Source organism: Sipha flava, unplaced genomic scaffold, assembly GCF_003268045.1.
Source record: "Sipha flava isolate LNK unplaced genomic scaffold, YSA_version1 85_pilon_pilon, whole genome shotgun sequence".
Taxonomy (NCBI): Eukaryota; Metazoa; Arthropoda; class Insecta; order Hemiptera; family Aphididae; genus Sipha; species Sipha flava.
Genome location: NW_020273627.1, coordinates 938789 through 956781, shown reverse-complemented (window position 1 = coordinate 956781; position 17993 = coordinate 938789). Strand labels below are relative to the sequence as shown.

At 28.3% G+C, this 17993-nt stretch overlaps 2 protein-coding genes across 4 annotated transcripts; one reads left to right on the top strand and one right to left on the bottom strand.

The window, feature by feature from the left end:
- Positions 1 to 3469: 3469 nt before the first annotated feature.
- On the bottom strand, positions 3470 to 5131 carry LOC112693365. Of its 3 annotated transcripts, XM_025568391.1 has the most exons (4): positions 4434 to 5131; positions 4274 to 4369; positions 4109 to 4195; positions 3470 to 3693 (listed from the first exon to the last, which is right to left on the bottom strand). In XM_025568391.1, the coding sequence occupies exons 1-4, from the start codon at positions 4732 to 4734 to the stop codon at positions 3683 to 3685; spliced, it is 495 nt and encodes a 164-aa protein (XP_025424176.1). In that variant the 5' UTR covers positions 4735 to 5131; the 3' UTR covers positions 3470 to 3682. The 3 variants fall into 3 exon arrangements, with proteins under 3 accessions (XP_025424176.1, XP_025424178.1, XP_025424177.1); XM_025568393.1 differs by lacking the exon at positions 3470 to 3693 and having other exon boundaries at positions 4041 to 4185; XM_025568392.1 differs by lacking the exon at positions 3470 to 3693 and having other exon boundaries at positions 4041 to 4195; positions 4274 to 4360.
- Positions 5132 to 5392: 261 nt separating this feature from the next.
- Positions 5393 to 12030, top strand: LOC112693358 (probable aconitate hydratase, mitochondrial). The gene is made up of 14 exons (XM_025568371.1): positions 5393 to 5775; positions 5914 to 6071; positions 7727 to 7952; positions 8012 to 8137; positions 8282 to 8440; positions 8503 to 8653; positions 8720 to 8895; positions 8976 to 9105; positions 9708 to 9865; positions 9924 to 10182; positions 10638 to 10843; positions 10919 to 11016; positions 11087 to 11435; positions 11661 to 12030. The coding sequence occupies exons 1-14, from the start codon at positions 5746 to 5748 to the stop codon at positions 11802 to 11804; spliced, it is 2370 nt and encodes a 789-aa protein (XP_025424156.1). The 5' UTR covers positions 5393 to 5745; the 3' UTR covers positions 11805 to 12030.
- Positions 12031 to 17993: the final 5963 nt, after the last annotated feature.

Genomic DNA, 17993 nt, shown 5'->3' with positions numbered 1-17993 from the left:
AAAAGTATTAATTTATTTATAACTATTGTAAAATTATACCAACATACTTAAATAAAATAAAACGTAAAATACGAGCAAAGCAAATACGGTATTTATGTAAGCAATTAGATGTAATTTAAATTAAACAATTTTATGTAACCACTTAAATGTACATTTTCTCAATAATTTATTCAATTAATAGGTCTAATAATAGTTATATAGGTAACTATGATTTTGTTTCTTTTTCTTTTTCATCTTTCTCCCCACGATTTGGTGTTAGCCAAATATTTATGATTATTATAATATTAAAATTGATACAAATTAAAATTTGGCCTATACAATAATTATTGCCTATACGATAACCAATTTTTAAATATCATATCAATCATTTTTATAAGGTTATAAATTCCTTATTTCAACAAAATGTTATATTTTTTTGGTGTTTTTTTTTTCGTACATTTTATTATAATTATCATTTATTATGTGTACTAAATTAAATACAAAAATCATCTGAAATTAAATATAATCTAATGATTAATCATTTTTATTGATTTTATATCTAAATTTTTTCACCTGTAGGTAATTAAAATATTTTAATACCTATTTATCTGTATTTTAATTATCTATTTCATGATTGTAATAATTGATAGTGTTCAATAACATAAATTGATCGAAAATAAATAATTATAATTTATGAATCTATATGATATAACTTGTATCATACAACTTTAATAGGTTTAAAGCTTTTAAAGACTTTTTTTTTTTTTTAAAGATAGTTCAATTTTGAATTAAATTAAATCTAGTGAAATATTCACACATCGTTTATTAAATGAAATGTATGATAAAATTATTTTTCATCCCACTCAAGAAAATGATATTATCACGAAAAAATCGTGGTTTTTTTGAATAATATAGCAATTAGCATTCATCACCAATTAAACTTGTAAAAGTATCAGTATCCATCATTTTATTAGGTATAATAAAAAACTCTTTAGTAGAGTCACGTTATACAGAATCTATAAGCTAAAATTATTTATTGATTATTTAAATTTTGATTAAACTGTTATTTTGATACCATAAATCACCATAGACAAATCGTATATAACTAACATAAACAATACTTCGAACGTTCCTTAAGATAAGTTGCAAAAATAAAGTACTTATCACTTAATCTCACTTTACTTAAATGAAATATAGAAAAATATAGTTGAGCTTTACTTATTCATAGATTAAACAAAGGATGTTTTTCTTGCTTTAAGTTTAGCAAATTTTTCAACAATTTACGCATGTTTAATAAAAATATACTTTCTGCGTTTCTGTATATGACTAACCCTCCATTGACTCTTGCACTAACCATAAAACGCGACATACGTATAAATATTACGCAGATTCCTACTAGGTAGACAACCGTTCGCGCAGGTCTGATTCATAACAATTATTATTTAAAAACCAAAAATTATAAATTAATTTATTAATAGTTATTTTTTATTCATTATTTTAATTTATTTTTCTCTAATCTTGTTTTTAAACAAAATAAAAACAATAATTTCCATTATAAATACATATTGTGTTTGTGATTTAATAATTTACCCAAATTTATTTTATTCTGTGACTAACATTTTTCTAATATTTTCAAATGTAATAGAGTAACGATTGTTTGCTAATACATCTCGAAAATAAACTTTAACATCAACAGATGTTATTGGAGCGAATTTAAATACTTTAAAGCCGGCCGTACACTAAAAGTGCAAAACTGCTTGAAGTGGGTTGATTCAATTTTTCTTTGGTCGGCTTTAATCGTAATCAAACAATTCATGCCGTACACCAAAAAGCAAGAAAAGTAAAGTCGTTATTGGTCACCAACATATTTTCCGACGAAAAAAGATTTTATCGTCTCTATTCTGTGGTCACTGTTGTTGGCACGGTTATCTACCGGTTATAACCAGTAGATAACCGTGATTGTTAGAAATTGAAGAGATGAAAAACCAAGTAGGACGTGGGTCCATAATTTAAACAAAAAACGTAAATAATTGAATTAAATGTTTTTTATGAGTTACATAATGATGAACTTATATTTAAAAACTGTAAGCAAGTTAATGAAACCCAGGCCTTGGGTGGCAAATTTATTGAATCAAACAAAAAAAATTTATTTTATTTAATTATTTTTTTGTAGATTGCGTAAATTTTTTGAGTTTCTGGTATATAATTTTTTTCAATATTTATTCGTAAAATATCAGTTATCATTACAATAATAATATTTTATGTATGTGGATGTCATCGTAAAACTTACAGGGCATACCATTACTTATCTATACTAATATATATACTTACCTATAGCGGCATTTGTGCTAAATCCGACCTATATATGTATATATATTAAATAAAATACTTACTAATATTTCAAGTAAAAATATATATAAATAGCCAGTAGTTGAACTAAAGTTAAAAGTCTCTCTATACATTTTATTCGCGCACCGCTACTACTCTACGGTAAAACGACGGAAATTAGATGCTAACTCAGTTCACATTTGTCTTGTGCATGACCTGCTAAAAAGATGCGGACACTATGGGCACCCCGAGAAGGGTGGAACCCCCGTTAATTTGCACCCCCTGGATTAAAACAAAAAGAAGAATTTAATTTTAAAATTTAGAATAGAGGCTACCATTATCAGATTTTCTAGTAGCCTGCATTACTTTATAACAATCGAAAAAAATATAACAATTTAAGCATTATTTAGATATCAGCGTGTATACTATGCATGATGCATCCCCCTGATAGAATTCCTGGCGGACACGCCTACGATTTAAATAATATATTGACATAAGCATTCAGGGAAAGACCTCGGGTGAACATTTTTCAAAATCCCGATGAGCAAAAAAATTACACTGAACATATTTTATACGAATAAAAAAAATTAAATTATCACCGTATATCACGTCGAGCATTTCTTGTTGCCTGTGATGTTGTCCAGTGAATCGTGTCCTCCTTAAACGTTTACTAGGTTAGGATTTCCACTAAAAAATGTCTCGTTAATTGTTCAATGAATTTATTTATTGCGCGATCATGTTGCGCCATAACCAGTGTCGGCCTGGGCTATGAAAGGCCTAGGCAGGGTTTTTTTTAGGGCCTCAATTTTTTTATCAAAATTTATCTAAGATTGGGTTGAAATTTTGAAAGTCATGTTTTGTAATATCTTACATACATATAGACTTCATACATACACAACATATTATAGAAAATATATATTTAAAATAAAACTATTATTTTATTATTATAACAAATGTGTACATAATATTTCTTTTAACTAAAAAATAGATGAATTTTATACAAGTTTGAATTACATACTCTTTATTAGGTATTAAAATTTACTTATTCTTTTTTTAATAAAATTTCCTTAAATTCACTGATACACTATTTAAATAATTATATTCTACTAATTAACAGACTTGGTTAATTTTAAAACAACAACAAATAAATGATTTAACACATTATATTATTATTCTAATAGTATAATTTTTTTTTATTTATAACGTAAGTAATCTTTTTAATGCATCAGATGAACCAGCTATGCAATTAATAATATGTTCTTTATCAATCTCTATATCTTTCTCGACATTCATTAGCATTAATGGAGTTAAATGTTCTTGACTTATAGTAGATCTTAATTTTGATTTAACCAACTAAAGTTTAGAAAAAACTCTTTCACATGTTACCTGAGTTGATGGAAGAAGTAGTACATATTTATACAAAACAAATAAATTATTAAAAGTAGCTTACTAAAAAAAAAAATAATAATAATATATATTATATATATTGTATAACTAGTATAAACTATACAACTTGGTTTAAAAAATGATCCAAAAATATATTAACTGTGAGAGTGTATTTTAGACAAAAAATAATTATTTTGGCATAAAATAAGATTAATTTTTATATTAAAAGAGCATTTATTTAATTCTCTATAAAAATTGAATTTATTCAACACTTTTTTCAACAACTAGATAAAAATTAAATCAATAGGTATATTTGTTTTAATATAAGCAATAATAAATAAGGTTAAGTAAGTTGAGTTATAATTAATAGTTAGTAGTTACATAATATATTTATATAATATGTATCACCACTTACCAGTATTATTAGTTATGTTTCTTTCTGTATTTGCTATATTACTTTCAGTTGTACTTAAAACTATATCACAACCTGTGCTAGAATTATCCAAAAAAGACAATTTTGATTATTTATTGAATAAATTAACATTCACATTGCATAGTTTTTAATTTTTACTATTATTACCATTGGCATGTATCAAATCATTTTCAAAATCTGATGAATTATTTTCAGTTATATTTAAAACTGGATCACTTGTAACACTAGAATTACCTGAAATTACTGAAATTAGCAGAAGCAGTGTATACCATGTGAGATAAAACATAATTTTGAATTTTATTCTTACCTTGTCTAATAGTTGGGAAGAAGCAAATTTTTTTTTGACTTTTGTCGTTTCCACAAGCAATTAAGGCTTCCTTTTGTTTCGCTTTTCTTTTGGCGTGTCCACTTTGAAACCTCTGTTTATTCATTTTTGTTAATTTTAATAAAGCTACACAAAACACAAAACGAAACTGGTCACTAATACCGGAACACGCGTTACACACTCGAATGCCCGTGCCCCGTATGTATACAAATATTAATTTAACTATTATAGAAGTGATAAAAATCCAACTGGTATAAAAAGAAATATAAATATATTTATACATCGTATTATCGTTATCTTATATTGCACGAGCGTTAACATATTATGAAAAACATGTAGTATCCAAAAATAGAACAAAAATAATTTACGAAAAATAATAAATACTCGTATTTTTAAACTTAAACCATTATGATGCGATAAGAGAATTTAATGTTGCATGACAACAAAACACCTAGAGAATACTTGTATTTTAAAAACAAAATTATTCCAATAAACCGAAAGTATTCAAATATTCAATGTTAATAAGTTTTTATCCTTTAAACTCTTTTTGCTCATTAATTGTATATATTTGTGCGAGACCCAATTACCAAAATTTAATCGCACATGTATGTAATGACCTAAAGAGCCTTTAACAATACTTAGCACCCTGGGCTATTAAGTCCCCGTCCATCACTATTTGAGGTGCCTATACTATAATAAAACCAGATAAAATACGTAAAAGGTTGAGGGCCTCGGCAGCGTTCGCTGCCTCGCTGCCCTGGCCAGGCCGACACTGGCCATAACATGTTCGTCCGTAGTCCAAATTCATGGCTGGTACGGCGCGCGGGCTTTCATGACGACGGGGCACGCGCTCACGTTGGACGCCCTGAGCAAAGCATACCAACCGGGTTATCGCTTTTATCATGGTGACGGAAACTGATTACGGGGGCGGGGTTATTCGAGACGAAACGGCTGTTAAGGTTACCCCAATGCTTCCCATCGACTAACGATTCATCGTCCAACAATTGCAATTTTCCGACGCCGCCGCTCACAACTTTCCTCGACACCGGGTAGCGACGTAGTATCCGTCCGCCCACTTATTAACGTCCTCACATTCTGCCCTCGCCGTCCGTCACGGTGCAATCTCAACGGCTTCTTTTAAACTTTACCGCGCGTAATCGATATTTGTTGGAAGATCATCATTATCGTTAATTAATACTGTTCATCATATCTGTCCATTCCTTCATCGGTCGTCCAACAGATGCGTTGAACAAACTGTCGTCACGTAACACACCGTCGAAATCTAATCCCGATTATGGCGTACTGCAGAACGTTCAAATCACAGGTAATATCCTTTGTATACATTTTTTTTTTTGTACCATTTAGTTTGTGTTCCCGACTTCTTTGGATACGCATGCATGTTAGTTGTTTTACCCGTATCAAGTCGAACATATAGACACGATTGTATTTGCTTATGTTGTAGGTGTCCTGGACGAAACTGGTGTCTGGTGAAATCCAACAGAGATGTTTCCACTCATCACCGGCCGTCTTTGGCGCGTCCAAAGTTGCTATGAGCAAACTCGACACCAAGCCCTTGCCCTACGATATTTTGGAGAAACGCATCAAGATAGTCGCTGACAGGTATATTTGTTTTTACATTACTCATTATTGTATAATAACTCTTCTATAGTGATCACTTTTTGTGCCTCAAAAAAGCAATATTTTATATATTAAATGTTTATTAGTAACCTTAGCTTGGTTTAACAAAATTTTATTTATTTATTTGGAATAGCTTCTCATTCATAATGTTATCTTAGTTATTTGGCCTTGACCAACTTGTATTTAGTTACTTAATTTAAAAAAAAATAACAATATTAAGCATTGGTCCATTTATGCAAGGTATTTAGGTATTTACTTCTCAATTAATAACATTTCTATACTTATGAAATGTATATTTATTGGCCAATGTTAACAATATTAACATATTTAACGCATTCTCAATTATTTATTGTGGAATTTTCCCAATATGAACTAGGAAGCAATATTATTATGGCCTAGTTTTAAACATGAGCTTTGCACTTGTTTAGACCTTATAATCTATGGTCATGATTGTTTTTATTCTTTTTATAATTTAACTAATTCATTTGCAGTATTTCCGGGTAACTATTTTGACCATTTATATTCATTATTGTGTCTGATAAGATTAAAAATCATATTCTATTGTTTTCAGATAATATTAATGTTATTAGTTATTCCTTATTTTATTATTTTCAATACAAATAATATCATGATTTTGGTTAGCGGTCATATTAAAAAAATAAATAAATACATTCAAGCTAACCTACTAGTGATTTCAATATGTCTATTTTTACTGTGAATTTTGGTTTAGCGCCAAATTTTTATATTTTAGGGTGACCTATCTATTGTAGGTTGTGATAACATATGTTTTTACATAATTTAGCTCTTACCTTTATTTTTGCTTAAATTAAATTATGATAAACTTTATTATTAAACTTGAAATAAATTACTTATAAATATCGCAAATAGAACCATAAAACTATTTAATAAAAATGTTAAGAAACTTATAAAGTATTTTATAAATATATTTTTTACAATGATGATGTATAATATTAATGATTAGTAATAAATTAAAAACCTTAGGATTATACATTAAACATAACTTCTAGTGAAAAATAAGTACAATAACATATTTATATATGTTATTTTGTTTATTATCAAATGTTTCAAAATTATTTTAATTATTGATTTAATTTGTATCTCTTGGAATGTGCTTAAAAAAATGCCGCTTGGCATTACCTATGAATAGTAAAAGGTAAAAATCAATACTATGTTAATAAATATCTTATACTCCTTAATTCTGCAAAAAAAAAAAATTGCCTTAATTTGATATTAAATATAATTATTATTTCAAGTATATTTTTAAATCTTTCAAAATATAGAAAACAGCAATACTGTTTTTTGCATACAAATAATATGCATTATATTTACATTATGTGATAATTGATTAAATCATTTTGATTTTAATTTAAAAAAAAAAAATTCTTTCTCCAATTTTTTATTACTAAATTATATATTCACTGGTAACTAATAATGTAAAATATATATATGTGTATAAATAAACAATGAATTTATATTATCTCAGATCTTTTGTTCAATACATAAATATTTTTGCTTATAGAATAAATACATTAATATGTAAATGTATGACTTATATAACCTTTTTTTCTAACATTTTTCTAGTTAATTATTTTTTTAATAATCTTTATTTATTATAGATTGGGAAAGCCATTGTCTTTGGCTGAAAAAGTTCTTTATTCTCACTTGGATGATCCAGTAAATCAGGATATTGAACGTGGTGTCTCTTATTTAAAATTAAGACCTGACCGTGTAGCTATGCAAGATGCAACTGCACAAATGGCCATGTTGCAATTTATTTCCTCTGGTTTACCTAAAGTTGCTGTACCATCTACCATCCATTGTGATCATTTAATTGAAGCTCAAGTAAATTGAAACTATACAATCATTTAGTTTTTTTATGTTAAATAAATGTTGATTAACAGGTTGGTGGAGTAGAAGATTTAAAACGTGCAAAAGATTTAAATAAAGAAGTATACGACTTTTTAAAAACTGCCGGTGCTAAATATGGAGTTGGATTTTGGCATCCTGGTTCAGGAATCATTCATCAAGTAAAAATAAGACATTAACAGTTCTACTATAATTATATAATATATAATTTGTATTGTATAGTTTTATTGTTATATTATTTGATATTTAATAGTTGTATTTTGAATTAAATTATTAAAATAAAAATTTGATCATTTTTTGTTTAGATTATTCTTGAAAATTATGCTTTCCCTGGATTGTTAATGATTGGTACTGACTCCCATACACCTAATGGTGGTGGTCTTGGTGGCTTATGTATTGGAGTTGGTGGTGCAGATGCTGTTGACGTTATGGCTGACATTCCATGGGAGCTCAAATGCCCAAAAGTAATTATTAACTAGTAAAATTAATATTTTTTTAATTTATTTATAATTTTATATTTATTTAGGTGATTGGTATTCATTTATCTGGCAAAATGACTGGCTGGACTACACCAAAAGATATTATCTTAAAAGTTGCTGATATTTTAACTGTCAAAGGTGGCACTGGTGCTATCATTGAATATCATGGACCTGGAGTTGATAATATATCGTGCACAGGTAAACATATTGATATTAAGAAATTATAGATATTATTTTAAATAATCGTTAATCTTATTTTTAAAGGTATGGGTACTATCTGTAATATGGGAGCTGAAATTGGTGCTACTACATCATTGTTCCCTTTTAATCATCGTATGGCTGATTATTTGAAAGCTACTCTACGTGGTGATATTGCTGAAGAAGCTGCTAAATACAGCAAAGTATTATTGACCCCCGACCAAGGCAGTCATTATGATCAAGTAATTTTTTTTGTCTTAACCATTAAAATATTCAATGTAATCAATGATCTAATGTTTCAATTTTTACTTTTATTATATAGTTAATTGAAATTGATTTGACAACATTAGAACCTCACGTTAATGGTCCCTTCACACCTGATCTCGCTCACCCTATATCTAAACTTGGTAATAATGCCAAAAAAAATGATTGGCCCAATGAAATTAAAGTTGGTAAGTTTTTTACATTTAATTTCATTTATATTGTATCAATGTAATATTAGGAGATATAACTTAAAAATAAATGAACATTTCAATGTATGCAAACTCTTAATTTAAGTTAAACTTAACTTATTCAAATATTTATTATGGAGCAGTGTAATGCAATGGTCATACAGTTGGCTACGACATGTACAATCATCAGTTTGAACTTGGCTTAGTGAAAAACATTCTGCAGAATTAAATCTGTAGTCTCTTTCTCCTGTTATAATTTTGGTTGTTTTACACTACTCCTCACCGGACCAACTCCACTGAGAGTGAAATCTGCAAGTGTGATAATTCTCTATTTACTAAAAGATAATAAATAAATAAGATAATAAGATAAAATAATTCTCTACTTACAATAAGTGTTTCTCTACTTTCCACTACCCAAGTGAAAAAATATCTACAAATGCCCTTGACTATCGTTTTAATGGGAAATTTATATGTATGCGCATATATTTATTATAATAAAAACCCATTTTTTCCTTAAATAATACATACATAATAATTTGTTTACTTTTTAATTATGATTTAAAAAATTTTTCCTCACAAATAACAAATATTTGTTATTTCAGGACTTATTGGAAGCTGTACTAATTCAAGTTATGAAGATATGTCAAGATGTGCCACTATTGCCAAAGAAGCCTTAGCTCATGGACGTAAATCGAAAATCCCATTTAATGTTACACCTGGATCAGAACAGATCAGAGCTACTATTGAAAGAGATGGAATTGTATATAATTATTTTAAATTATTATTTTTGACTTGTTTTTAATTACGATATTATTTAGGCACAAACTTTAAGAGATTTTGGAGGTACAGTTTTAGCTAATGCATGTGGTCCATGTATTGGTCAATGGGACCGTAAAGATGTAAAAAAAGGAGAAAAAAATACCATTGTTAGCTCATATAATCGAAATTTCACTGGTCGAAATGATGCTAATGCAGCAACGCATGCTTTCGTCACCTCTCCTGAGCTAGTTACGGCCTTAGCTATTGAAGCACGTCTAGACTTCAATCCTGTAACTGATTCAATTAAAGGAGCTGATGGTTAGTTATGAATAATTGTTTTTAATGATAAAATATTTGTTATTTTAAATTTTTAGAAGAACCTTTATTCATACTAGAATCAAACTCTTGTTTTAACAACTCATTGATAAAAATTATATTTTTTAATTTAAACGATATAATTTATGAGTAAAATAACATTTTTCTAATAGTGAATTAAATAGTTTCTCTAATTAAATTCTCTAATACTTTATGTTGTAAATAAAATGATTTTATTAAAAATCTTAAATTTGTTAGTTTTTTAATGTCTTATAAAAGTTTTGTAAATATGTTACTAATTAACTTAGTTCTAAAAAATGTCAATACATAAAAATATTTAAAGCATAGATATATTAAAAAAATAAAAAACATCCAAAATTATGTATTCGGAGTTTGAAATCTATATATAATTGCATAAAAAAATGTTATCAAATTCTATATATACTAATATTTTTCAGGCAAAGAATTTAAACTGAGTAATCCATTTGGTGATGAATTGCCTTCAAGAGGTTTTGACCCTGGTCAAGATACTTACCAAGCTCCACCTTCCGATGGATCGACCATTAGTGTGGATGTTGATCCCAAATCAAAACGTTTACAACTATTGGAGCCATTTAAGCCTTGGGACCATAAAGATTTGGAAGATCTTACTATTCTTCTTAAAGTATGTTTAAATATAATTTTAAATTTTTATTACCAAATTAATTATATTTATGTATGATGTTCTTATTTTGAACAGGTTAAAGGAAAATGTACAACCGATCACATTTCTGCTGCTGGCCCGTGGTTGAAATACCGAGGTCACTTGGACAATATTTCTAACAACATGTTTTTAACGTAATTAATCATAGTTATTGTTTTATATTTATATATTTAATAAAATTATTTTATTTTTACCATTTCATAGAGCAATCAATGCAGATAATAATGAAATGAATAAGGTGAAAAATCAAATAACTGGAGAATGGGGTGCAGTGCCAGATACAGCTAGGGCGTACAAAGCAAAAGGGGTGTCGTGGGTTGTGTTTGGTGATGAAAACTATGGTGAAGGTAGTAGTCGGGAACATGCTGCTTTAGAACCACGCCATTTAGGAGGACGTGCCATTATTGTGAAATCTTTTGCACGTATCCACGAGACAAATCTCAAAAAACAAGGAGTTCTTGCTCTAACATTTGCTAATCCTAAGGATTATGATAAAGTTCAACCAACTGATAAAGTATCTTTAGTTGGACTTAACGAATTTGCTCCGGGCAAGGTAAAAACTGTTTTAAAATAGTTTAAATTATATTTCGTTCTGTAAAAATTACCTACCTTCATGAAGTCTAAACACTAGTTGATAAAACCAAATTTATTTAAATTACAAACATTAATTTTTGTAATTTCTTAGGTTTTGTTAGTCTAATTTTACCTAATACAAATTGCAAAACATTAAAATAACTTTAAGTGGTTCTTGAATTAAAATAGTATTTTTTTTTTTTAGCCTTTGAAATGCATCTTATGTCATTCTGATGGAAGCAAAGATGAAATCATGTTGAACCATACATTCAATGAACAACAAATTGAATGGTTCAAAGCCGGTAGTGCATTAAATCGTATGAAACAATTAGCAGCTGCTTCTAAATAGAACTGCAACCATCCTTAGAACGATAATTATTTTTATTTAAACTGTATTATCTATTAATTTATTGTTAATATATTATAATAATTGTGTAAAAAAAAAAAAAAAGAAAACAATGTATTTTAGTCAAATTATTTAGGTGGAAAATTATTGGGTTTAGACCCATTGTGACTATTGTTTTTTATATATTATAATTGTATTTTAAAATTGTTAATAGATTCATAGTCATTTATTCATTGTTATTTTTTATACAACCCAATCTTACCTAATTGTCAAAAAATAATAGCCAAAGGCTATAAAATATTGTTGAAAGAAAAGAAATCATGACATAATGAGAGAGTAAGAAAATGGTAAAAGTGATATTAAATCTCATGAAAAATTCAATATATTAAACTTAACAAAGAAAAAAAAATTTAATTTTTAAATTCAATAATAATACAATTACATTGAATTAATTATGTATATATGTTACAGTTAAAACCCGAAATCCGTCGAACCTAGTTTTAACTAGTTAAAACTAAAATCAACCGCAGGTTAAAATAAGTCAATAAAACTAGTTACAACTAAAATGCATGTATTCGAACGTAGGTTACGTGTTGTTCTGTCGATTATCAAATCAATTAAGATAACTTTAACTAGTCTTCATCACTCAAATACGACTACTTCAACAAATTATATATTGTGCTTTCCTTTTGCCGATTCCATAAGCTTCTTAAAAAATCGGCTACCAGCCTCTGGTCACTCATACAAGTTCGACGCCACGGAATTCTCTGGTGAACTTGATGGCCAACGACAAAGAACGCGACGCTCTTGACGATGTTCCTGAAACGCGACGCGTTTGGTACGAGTTACAGTGACAAGTATCTAAAACAACGGTCGAGCACTTACCAAATATCCTTGTCCTGGTAGATGAACCTTACCTTCTCGGTGAAGGTCTGTGGTTTCGGCTTGTTAGCCACTACAATTGTACGGAACATTTTGGTTAGCTGGTGTTTTCGGAATGTGCGATTAACTGTTGATATGCCGGACGAAACGTGCGTGCGGACGACAAAGTTTAAATGACAAGGCGACTGCGACGAACAATCAATAACCAAACACGGGAGTTCCACGTGAAAAGGACTGTGATTCAAATGAAGTTATCATATAGACCTTATACCATTGATTGGATTTACATTATATCTATTTTATCGCTATCTCCCACGTAAAGTTAAAAACTATTAACCCATTAACGACCAAAATATTAAACATTGAAAAACGTATTATAATAATGATTGGTATTTGCTAAGTAACGTAATTTTATAACGGGGAAAAAATTAAAAAATTTTCTGGTCTACCCAATTTTGCGTAAGAAAATGTTGCGTTGATGCAACATTGGCATAATGTGTATTTTAAAATAACAAAAAACATCGAATTTATTTAAACTGTTAAATTATTTATTTATTCTGAATTTATAGATTTAATAGTTGAATTATTATATTGAAAAAAAAAATGTATGTTCACAAAAATATATTTTGTATTTATTGAAACATGAACAATAAATATTTTTTTAAACTTTTTTTTACTTTTCATGGAATTTTCGAAAACAATCTGGATGTAGAAAAACATTGTACTTCTTACATAAATAAATTGTTTGTGATTGACAATTGCAATATCTTTCCCTAAGAGTCCTGCCACACTGCGGTTTTTTCGCCGTTGAGTTTTAAACGGATCTACCGTCGGTTTTATAACCGTTCACACCATAACTACAGTCTCATTTCGCTGCTGAATTCCTATTGACCACTTGTGCTTTTTGTTTTGTTAACGTTTTTAATTTTTAATTTAAGTATATATTAATTGTTTATTTTTAATAATTTATTTATAATTTATAAACATTCGATATACATAATAATATTAGAAGTGGTTAAAATCCACATAAATATTAACTTATGAAGATTGTAGGTAACAATAACAATAATTTAGAATAACAATTAATATTATTACGTTTATATATTATACAAACGTCCTACATAATTAATTTTAAAAATATTTAGATCTTACGATATTTTTATTTTTTATTTAATTACCCACCTATTAGTTATATAATATGGATTATGCAATTGTTTGGATCACCGTAAAAACCGTTGAAACGTACCGCAATGTGGCGTATCACAATCATGTGTTTTTGGAACGAACGGCAGAATTTATTATCGACGGTTTCACCGTCCGACCGTTGCATGTAGTGGTGACGGATGGCATCAAACGGTCAAACCGTTAGAGTATGGCGCACTAAATTTAAATATGTGTATTTTTCCGATTACGGAAAAACCGTTCATACGAACGGCGAAAAAACCGCAGTGCGGCAGGACCCTAATGTGTGCACCGAACTTATTTTTATTGTGTGGCGATGTCACGTCGTTCGTCGAAACGATAACACTGTACATGCCAATTAATATGCTAATATAATACCAACAATATAATATAAAACCCGATTAAAATCGTCATCAGTTGACTATTATTTGCCATTATTTAGGTAATTTGTTGAACGGCGTGCCGTCTCCGTGTGCGGTATGCGTTTATTAGTTTTTTTGTACGTCTATCGGAATATTATTATTATTTATTAATTTATAAATTTTATTAACTATTTTTTTAGAAAAAAATAATTTAAATGAAATGTCTGATGAAGTTTTTAAGTCCAAAAGAAAAAGATCAAACGACACAAATGTTTCAAGGAATGCAGCTTCAAAGGATGTGATGTTTTTATTAATAGCGTTTAGGACCGGTTTGAGTACAAAGATCATTTATTTGCTTCTTATTTATTTATATCCTCAAATTTTCCTTCATACGAAAATCATTTTCCACTACAATATTTCAACAAAACAATTGAGACTCATTCTGTATTTGATAACAACAAACTTAAGATTGAATTAAAATTAATATATAGACGAATCGGTTTTCGTGACGTGTCAGGGATTGTCAATTTATTAAAATGTATTATTGACAACAATTTACAATCAGTGTTTTCAGAATTGTACAAACTTATAAACTTATATTAATTATTGCAACAGTTCCAATGCCATCAACTGAAGCAGAGAGGTCATTCTCAACTTTTAAAAGAGTTAAAACATTTTTTAGAAATACAATGATAGAAGAAAGACTAAATGCATTAGCTATGTTGTTTATTGTAAAAAGCATGATAAATGAAATGTCTAATTTTAACGAAGAAGTTATTAAAGTGTTTATACAAAAAAAAAAGAATTATTGATTTAGTTTTTTATAATGTAACTGATTAATTTTATATAATATTAATTTTACTTTGTTAGTAATTTTACGGCTCTAATAATAAATTATAATTACTAAGATATTGTGCTCATGTTTATACATGATAAATCAATAATTAACTGATTAGTTATTTTTTCTCATTTATTTATATTTTAATGTGGTAAAAAGCTTAAAAAAATTAATTTAGATAGGAAGTATGCACATTATTTTGGTATGCACCTATAACAAAATTAATATTTTTACCATCTTACATAGGTATAAATAAAAATACATTTCTTGTGGACTATCTTAGTTGAACCCCACGAGCCGCCATTGAATACCGGTTTTCCGAAATGTATAGCAACCCTAAATAACATGCATATTGCATAAGCCAAGTACAATAATGATTAATGTTTTTAATATTGATAAATTTTAATGTTTTAAAAACATAATATTTAAATATTTTATTTTTAACATTTTAATATTGATATTTAATGTTTCGGGTTATTATAACTGCCATGTAGTGGGTTACTGGGACACCTGTCCCAGTACTGTCGTAAGTACAAGTATATTTTATATTTCACTTTCTTAAAGCGGGCTTGTACGAGTTACGAAATAAAATAACAAAATAAAATAAATAATAAATTGATATATAAATTAATTATAAATAAATGTTTCAATTTCAATTATTATTATTTTACTTTCTAAGTGAAGACAGGGATCTTATGGTTTCACAATGATGTTTCATTTTTCTGACAGCAATTTTTCGTCCTTGTGAGAAATACTGGTCCAAAAGTTTCATATAGGACATTTTTAGAATATAAATGAGCCAGTGGTAATACTTTAGAGAGGTTATTTTTAAAAATCTCAATATTATTGAATAATTAAAAAAATCCGGATCAGACTAATTCAAATCTAGATTGAATATCCGGATTTTAATTATTATATCGATACTTTGCTCCGAATCGTCTTATTAAAAATTATTACTTATCGTTATTTATTATTTAAAATTAAGCTTCATTTGCAGAAAAAGTTTGGCTTATAAGTCTTGTATAACATTTAATTTAACACCTTCATCTGTGAATTGTAATATTTATGTTATTAATTCTTGTTAAAAGTAATAATCTAAATATACGTATCAAATGTTAAATTTGTATAAAACATTTTTGCTCAAAAAAGCAATTTATGCTTCATAGTTATAAATTATAACTTATAATTTAATTTAAATGCCCAAAAAATGAAAAGCTCTCAGTTTTTTATTGAAAATTTGCTTGTAATAATATATTATAACTGATTTATTTATAATTATATAAAAACAATCGGACCCTGTCATTTCGCCGTCGGACTATTCGCCGCGATCGTTTTTCCATTGTATTAAAATTTGAAATAAGTCATTTTTTATGTTATGTAATGGGCAAATGAACACTAGGCCCGCGATTATCTTTTTTGTTGTAAATTCGGCCCCGGAAATTGTAGGTAATAAAGTAGATAGATTGTAAACTCGGCCCCAAAAATTTCAGGTAATAAAAAATGTCGGTTGTAATCTTGGCCCAATTATATTTACAAGTGAAATAAAATGGCGATGTATAAACCGCAAATGTACAGCTTTTTTAAAAACGTTTGGAATAAATAATGATATTACGGAGATGATGACCATCTGCATGTCAGTGACTAAGTACTACAACGACAATGTGTTACCACCGTGGGCAAACGCAAAGAAACTGAGGTTATCTGTAGTAGGCCAAACAAATTTTTTTGTAGTGCAGTAAACAATGTACCTAACGCGCAAGATCTACAAGTAAGTGATATTTAATATGTAAAAAGGAATATAAACAATGCCTCCTCGTGGTGTCCTCTGGGTAATGCTAAATGGTTCTCAAAAATATTATAAGAAAATTATACAAATGTACATTTTTATCTTGGCCGAGTTTACACCTAAATTATTTTTACTTGAAAAAAACATGGGCCGAGTTTACAATAGACCTTTTGAAAACTTTTTCCTTGGACCGAGTTTACAATCGTCCGATGTAATAGCTTATGCATTTTTACTTATTATTTATTATAAATTTAAATATAATTATTATAATAAACTAACCTAAACTATAGACGACGGAACTTGTTCCGCCACATGGATGTCCAAATAGCGAAACTATAAACATTACTCTTTTAAAGAAATTCTTTGTTCGCTAACTATTTGATTTGTTCAACTATTTTTAAAATATACTTCTTCAATTATATTCCTAATAATTGAATACATTAGTTAATGAACAAGACAAATATTAAAGAAATACTAATTAAATAATAACACTCTAAAATAAATAAGCGTTGAACAGACTGAGCAATACTGATCTACGGTCAATCGGATGGCATCCAACATTATTTTTCTTTTTTATAGTTTTGTTACAATAATGGTTGAATTGTTAAACTCGACCAACACTAAACTACTTTTCGGCTTTAATTTCGTCGCATGGTAACAGTTGTTCGACCAGTGTAAACCCGCCTATACTTTTCCCTTAACTTTCGTAATTTATATTAGGCGCTCCATTTACAATAAGGAAATCCAACGTGGTGAAAGCGGCGCCGTCGACCGCGGTGGGAGGGTAGTGCCGTCGACCAGCAGCGAGACGGCAGTGCCATTGCCCATCGTCGAGAGGCCACCACCATCCACAAACACACCGGTTAGGGACATCGTCGGTGGTATGGGTTTCCACAAATAACACGAAGAAGAATAAAAAAAAAATTAATTAAAGAATTGAAAAAATACTAAATTAAAATTATTTATTTCAGTTGGACAGTAACAGATGAAAATAATCGATAAAAAATAAAAAATTATTTCAACTCTTTATTGGATTTATTTTAATGTTTAATGTTTATATTTTGCAGTAGTTTGGGACAATCGATCGAATTAAGTATTTTGTATAAAAATTTTAATTTTAGCTGCATAAATCGTTTTTCTAA

Coding starts and splice junctions, on each gene's coding strand:
- LOC112693365 (XM_025568391.1), bottom strand. CDS start 4,734: ATGTATAAATATATTTATATTTCTTTTTATACCAGTTGGATTTTTATC. Junction 4,370..4,433: donor CTTCCCAACTATTAGACAAG/GTAAGAATAAAA, acceptor TGCTAATTTCAG/TAATTTCAGGTAATTCTAGT. Junction 4,196..4,273: donor TGATTTGATACATGCCAATG/GTAATAATAGTA, acceptor TGTCTTTTTTGG/ATAATTCTAGCACAGGTTGT.
- LOC112693358 (XM_025568371.1), top strand. CDS start 5,746: ATGGCGTACTGCAGAACGTTCAAATCACAG. Junction 8,138..8,281: donor GTTCAGGAATCATTCATCAA/GTAAAAATAAGA, acceptor TTTTTTGTTTAG/ATTATTCTTGAAAATTATGC. Junction 11,436..11,660: donor ACGAATTTGCTCCGGGCAAG/GTAAAAACTGTT, acceptor TTTTTTTTTTAG/CCTTTGAAATGCATCTTATG.